The 6,692-nt window shown below is 36.0% G+C and overlaps 1 protein-coding gene across 1 annotated transcript; it reads right to left on the bottom strand.

Annotated features, from left to right (window-relative positions):
* Window positions 1–261: 261 nt before the first annotated feature.
* On the bottom strand, window positions 262–5,705 carry LOC110895840. The gene is made up of 9 exons (XM_022143204.2): window positions 5,526–5,705; window positions 3,651–3,710; window positions 3,058–3,190; window positions 2,750–2,936; window positions 2,527–2,655; window positions 2,390–2,439; window positions 1,372–1,469; window positions 1,006–1,293; window positions 262–930 (listed from the first exon to the last, which is right to left on the bottom strand). The coding sequence occupies exons 2-9, from the start codon at window positions 3,696–3,698 to the stop codon at window positions 451–453; spliced, it is 1,413 nt and encodes a 470-aa protein (XP_021998896.1). The 5' UTR covers window positions 3,699–3,710; window positions 5,526–5,705; the 3' UTR covers window positions 262–450.
* Between the last annotated feature and the right edge of the window lie 987 nt (window positions 5,706–6,692).

Here is a 6,692-nt window from a genome sequence, read left to right as displayed (position 1 = left end):
CATTAGTGTAAACACCAACCCAAGTGGCTATCTTGCATCCGCTCATGAACACGGGTAGTTTCGGTTGAGAATGAAATAATGAAAACGATGAATTTATACACAAAAATATGGAACCCACTCGCTGCACAGAGTTGACGGCCGAAGGACGTACTTAGCCAAGACACCAACACACAATTGCGATGCTGGTAAGCTCGTGTCGGACAATGCAACCACCAGTATGGCATAGGCTTGTTAGGATGGCACCCCACTCAAGACGGCTAATAACTTTAACACATACGTTAATAAAATGTGTAAAGTCAGATACATATGTTTTCTGGATCGAGTGAGTGTGTTGAGGGTCATGCATGATCAGACGGCTAATCACCCTTTCATGGCTTTAAAAACAAATTGATTAGAAAAAATTGTTTGCGTCCATTTACATGTGATAATCATTCAAACAGGGTGGATACATCATTCCTGTTTGACACTCAGATAATGCTTGTTCCTCAGTCCAACTTCCACGACCAGAGTTAGCAGAGCCTCACACACCTGCGAAGCATCTGGCTCCAAAGGGTCATCGTTTGTTGAAGAGTAAACCATCCAAGCATGGTCCAGCTTGCGTTTCGGGTGCACCACCACCGACCCAGGCACCTCCGCATCGCGGCATGTAACCAGCCCGTCACTCTTCTCACCATATCTAGTTTGTAACAGCTGAGCACAGGCCGCCAGTGTGGCTCCAAGAGGAACTACAACAGGCAGCACAGTGGCGGCTGAGTTTGTAAATGCAGGTAGCTCTGCATGTGCAACACGAGAAAGTGTTGCCAGAACAGCCGGAGATATGTTTGCTTCTGTATGAAACGACACAACTGGGAGCTCCTTTGGCAACTGGTGCTTCCTCAAGAATTCCTTGCGTTTCTCATACGTCAAATCTTCCAGTGCTTGCAAGTCACCCTTCAAAACATTTATACATACATGATACCAGAGATGTTGATAATAACACATTTTAAGGAGATATAATGTATGTACCTTTATCACTTTACAGATCAAGATTTCCATAAGTTTCCGGACGTTAAAATAGTCCCCTATCTGACCTTCTCTCATAATATCGGAAGCAATCGGGCTACCACCATACGGGCTCTGAGCTAAAGCCAGACCGGCAACTTTATCTCTCAGATCCGGCCAATACATTGATAAAGCAGCAGCTGCGTCTACTCCCCCTTTACTATGACCCAGAAGCAAAACACGCTTCTTGGAACCCCAATAAACCTCTTCAATGTACTCTTTAATTTCCCGTGCGTTCTTTTCAACTGATGCCTAAATTGTTGTTTCATGTTATCATCATATGTACCACCATATTGCCAAATAAAGTTGGTATCATAATAATAGCTATACCTCGCTATGAATCTTTGCAATGTGACACGTCAATCCCATTTTTGAGAAAGTTGCCTTTGTACTAGTAAAATAGAGCGGCCCATGATTGCTAAAAAGACCTGCACAAATTGACAGAATAGATTATAATTTTATATATATGGTCTAAGCAGTCAATAGCGGTGCTATAGCGGTTAGCGGACCTCAGGGTGTGCAGCGGTCCAAATAGCGGTGGCCTATAGCGGTTCCGCTATTAGCGGAGCTAAATACAGCGAGCGATAGCCTATAGCGGTTATAGCAGTAACGGTGTTTGATTGTGTTAATTTTTAAATTAAATACTTCAAAGTTACTATTAGTATTTGATTTGCAACAGGTTTTTGATAATGGAATGATATTACTATGAATTTTTATATTACTATTAATATTTTTCAAAGATATATTTATATAGGGTAAGGATAGTGTAAAAAGGGCCTAAAGTGTGAGAAGTGTAAGAAGTGTATTATAACACTATATATAATACTATATAACACCATATAAACACCGTATAACAATATGTAACACCATATAATACCATATAACACTATGTAACACTATATATCATTATATAACAAATATAACACTATACATCTATCATAGACATGCTATCAGACAACCTATAGTGTTATATTTGTTATATAATGATATATAGTGTTACATAGTGTTATATGGTATTATATGGTGTTACATATTGTTATACGGTGTTTATATGGTGTTATATAGTATTATATATAGTGTTATAATACACTTCTCACACTTTTTACACTTTGAGCACTTTTTACAGGATCCTCTACCTATTTATATATATATAAAAATACATAAATTATGCATGGTAGAAAAATTACCGCTATACCACCGCTATAACCTATATATCATATAGCGGACCTTGACCGCTATTCGATTTTGGACCGCTTTAACTGTATAGTATATGGTATCATTGTTAATCCAAATAAGATTCTAGGAATGTGTAGAATTGTTAAGATTCTAGGAATGTGTAGATTATTACCTGGAACCAAGAGATAAACCATTGAATTTGGCAACACATGTATACCGTGCCTGAAACAAGAAGAAGCAACAAAATCAATATTGCATAAGCCAACGTTATAGGTGCCTAGATGGGAATGAAGTAGTATTGTATTGTACATAATATTGTCGAGAATATTATTAAATCGTTCTGTCCCGTCTTCAATAGGAGGCATCCCTGGAGCACGTTGAAGCCACCCAATGTCATCAGATGACCCATGAACTGTCTTTCGAACCCGCTCGATAAGGCTGAAAGATAACTTCATGTAAGTTTTATAATAAGCTCATGCACTAAAAGACAAGTAAAACATATAAACGAAATAAATCTAGACTGATTAATTACCCTTGAAACATGGAAATCCCACTTTGACTGGTCTGGTCAGATGGAACGATTGCAATATTATTTTGAGGACGATCTGAGTTCCTTGTTATTACATCATGACTAGGGGGCGCATTACTACTCAACAAAGGTTCTTTAAGTTCTTTTATGCCTACAACTTCAGTTCCGTCATAACTTGTAGGAGCAATGTCTGTTCAAAGACGAAAAAAAAAACCGTAAATTAATGAGCCTAAAATGCTGGACCCAAAAAAATAATGGCTAATCAGGATATAACTGAAAGCAGAGTAACCAAACGAGTGTGTGTGACAGACCAGAATTGACGGGGAAACAACTAGTCAGATATGAGGTTGTCTCAGCAAAATAAGATGCCGCTCCATTTAAAGCTGGTACTGATGGAAATAGAGGGGGAGTTATCTGCCCGGTCCTCATGGCGTCGTCGTTTGCCTGAAAAAAAGAAAAGGTTATAATTAGTAGCTTTGTAAAAGTATTTGCAAATAGTAAATACAGATTGTCCACTTATAACGAAATGGGGATATTAACTCAGAAAGTACACGAACGCCAAATTTTTGTTAGCAAAAAATAACAGCATAAACAGCAAGCCTTCTCGCACATACCATGAAACGTGTGTGTATATATATAATTTATAACAGGTTTCGTATGTTTCAAGTGCAATGCAATGCTTTTAAACATGTGAAAACATTTGATATTTATATGGCTGGTGCGCTTTTGACAACACACACATACATACATATATATAAAATTATAACAGGTTTCCTATGTAAATTCATTAGAACATGTGAAAGCATTTGATAATATAAAGATATCATAGATGTTGAATAGGACAGCCCCCCCCCCCCCCCCCCTCTTTCAAAAAACTCTATTCACACAAGGAAAAGTGTGTTACCGTAATTCCAATCCTTGATTCTTCCTTATTGGTGTCTGTAGCATCCATAGATGGGGCCAACTGATAGCATAAAACGTATAGGATCATTCAGCCGCCACATTTTCAGTATTTATAATTAACGACATTAGACAAAGAAAACAAATAGAAAATCGTGCAAAGAACATATAATAATCTTAAAATGTGTTCAGGCTTCAGGGTATTGGACTGATGGGAAGATGGAAAAAATACTGTAATCCAGCAGAAATGACAATAATGCTTCAGAGAGAAATCATGCCATGCAAACACAATAATTCTACACATGGTAATCTGTATCTATAATTCTATAAATAATCCACTAGGATATTGTCCACCTATATCGTTTGTGGTGTGTCAACAAGTGGGTGGTAAAAGTTACATTGCCTCGGCGGGGTCCCTGAGATAATAACATATCCACTTCTAACTATTTTCTGTTGTGTCGATCGACAGATATAAATTACATTCTTAAACCCCATACACACATTATAGAAATGTCTAGACAACATGCACTCAGTCATCCTACACCAAAAGATAATGGTGTACCAGTGCATCTTTGATGTAAGAAATTACAAATTGCAAAATCCGGAGAAGAAAAATAATTTCCTGCTGTATTGATTAACGATCAAAGCTGGTAAATAACTACACACAGGAAACGAATCTCCAAACCTCTCTGATACCTATAAGTTGATAAGACTCGTATCTTATAAAAAATCCTCTGATATCACGTAAACGGATTTGAAAAAATATTTTTTGAGTTGAAATCCAATGTGATGATAAGTGTATTACTTTTTTTCTGTCTCACATCACCAACCGCTTGAGTGTCAGTTTCTATATTGGATTGTCAATTATAGGTTGGCCAAATTCAAGAAAACTGATCTTATGTTTATACCCATACATCAACTTTTATTCAGATTTGATGAATTCAAAATTTGGGTTCTTCAATATTTTTCTTAGTTTACGAACATGCCTACAGCACTACATGAATACTTTTGGTTGTCAAAAACTGTATGGTTTGGTCAGCGGTTAAGAATGAAGTGATGCAAATGTTTCAAGGAAGTTTCAAATAAATATGGAATTTCATAGGATGTATCCAAACACGTTGAGGGTGCTGCTGCCGAGTTGAAGCAAGATTAATGTAGCTTGGGTTTCAAGTCAAGGTAAAGACTCTCTTTAATATGTGACTATAATCCTAGTTTAGAATTAGAGGAGTACAATAATATTTTACTTTTGCAGTTAGCAATTCACCCTTTTTGGTTAGCAGTTGCTTGTTGTTAGTATAAACAGAAGCAAGCAACGTATATACCCAAAAATTTCTATACGAAAACTACATATATAACACTACTGAGCGAAACCCCTGTGCATCAATGTGAAACTGGATGTTTACAAGGATCATTCGGAAGCTAAATCAACTAGATTGGTTTGAAAGAATACGGTTATACAAAATGGAGCATTGACAGGGCTAATAGAGGAGCAAAACATGCACGAGGCAATGTAAGGACCAGAAGTAGTTATAAATGTAAACTTCAAATTTACGATTCACCGGTCCGGTCCGGTCCTTGTGACCCATGAAACATGAACAGGATCTTCAACCTCAATTCTTCCTTACTATCCCCATTTATCAATCACAAAATTGAAAAAAAGAAATATGATATTGACAGAAAAATGTAACGATTAGTATTATTCGTGTTCTTCACATCAATAAGCAGATTTTTCCTAGAAAAACAATAATGAATGTCTAGAGAATAACGATCTACACATCAGCATCTAAAACCTCTCAATTCTTATAACTTATGGAGTAAATCATAGCAATTAGAAATATTGTACGAAGCAATACGAATCTTCTTAAGTAATTGTTCAAACCTGATGAAACGCGTAGGGGTTGAACGGCAGTAATTGAGAGAGAGATTGAAGGTTGAAGGTCGGTGGAGAAAAAATGGATGGGTAGGGTTTCGTGCAGAGGATGAATTTTGGGTATCATGAGTTGCAGAGGATGGAGGTTATTTATTTTAAACCAATTTTCTCATTTCCTGGTTTCTATACTATTCTACACACTACAATTTTTATATGTACCACACATTTTTTTTTTTTTTTTTTATAATTAAGTAGTTTAAGTTTTATTGTGCTTTTGTGTGTTAGACGCGTAATCTCACAACAAAATATATTATTTAACATTATTAATATAATTTTTTAATAAAAGAAATGTTCAATTACTAACGTAAATATTAAATTACATTGATGAAAGAAATGTTCAGTTACTAACATAAATATTAAATTACACTGAATCGAAAGAAAATGACTCAACCTTTGGTTTTTACTCTTGATAAAGCGACGTACAATAAGCAAACGGGTTGTTTCAAGTACAAAAAAACAACCCTAAATAGTGATTATCCTTGGCTTTTGTTGATTGTCATCACGAAACATATAGCTAATGGAAATTGTCTCGTTTGAAATGCGATTTCGAAACAAATTGTTTGTGCAATTAATTTTGCGTAAATGATGGTTCCTTTATATCTTGTGGAGCCATGTGGATAATAACCAATTTATTTATTAAACACAGACTAAAAAAGGTATTCAAATAAGCAAAATACCAAACTCTTAAGGATCACCATATTTATTGAAAAAGCAATACACTTGGTTAGCCACAAATGAACAATCAATCAGAGAAATGTCAATATAAATTATGCCAAACCTGATTGCTTAATGTTATGTTAATTATAAAGTTGTAGTATACAGTCTATCGGAAAGACATGTATGAACAAACATCTTTTTAATTTTTAGGAAGCAATATATAGCATTCATCCCGCCATCTGTCACACCCCCAAAAATCCACACGCGGAGTATCACCGCTTGGAGGTGTGACATGACCAGGATCCTAACCACCAATCATATTGAACATATAATATAGTTAAGTATAGCGGAAGCATTTAAGTAACCCAATCAATAATATTAACGTATGACTCATCATAAGTGTTAAAATAGTATTCACGATCCTTTGCCCTCAACGACCTGCTCCTCCCTGTGCAAGCT

Source organism: Helianthus annuus, chromosome 12 (assembly GCF_002127325.2).
Source record: "Helianthus annuus cultivar XRQ/B chromosome 12, HanXRQr2.0-SUNRISE, whole genome shotgun sequence".
Classification (NCBI taxonomy): domain Eukaryota; kingdom Viridiplantae; phylum Streptophyta; class Magnoliopsida; order Asterales; family Asteraceae; genus Helianthus; species Helianthus annuus.
Note: the sequence above shows the minus strand (reverse complement) of the source record. Positions and strands in the feature narration are given on the sequence as shown.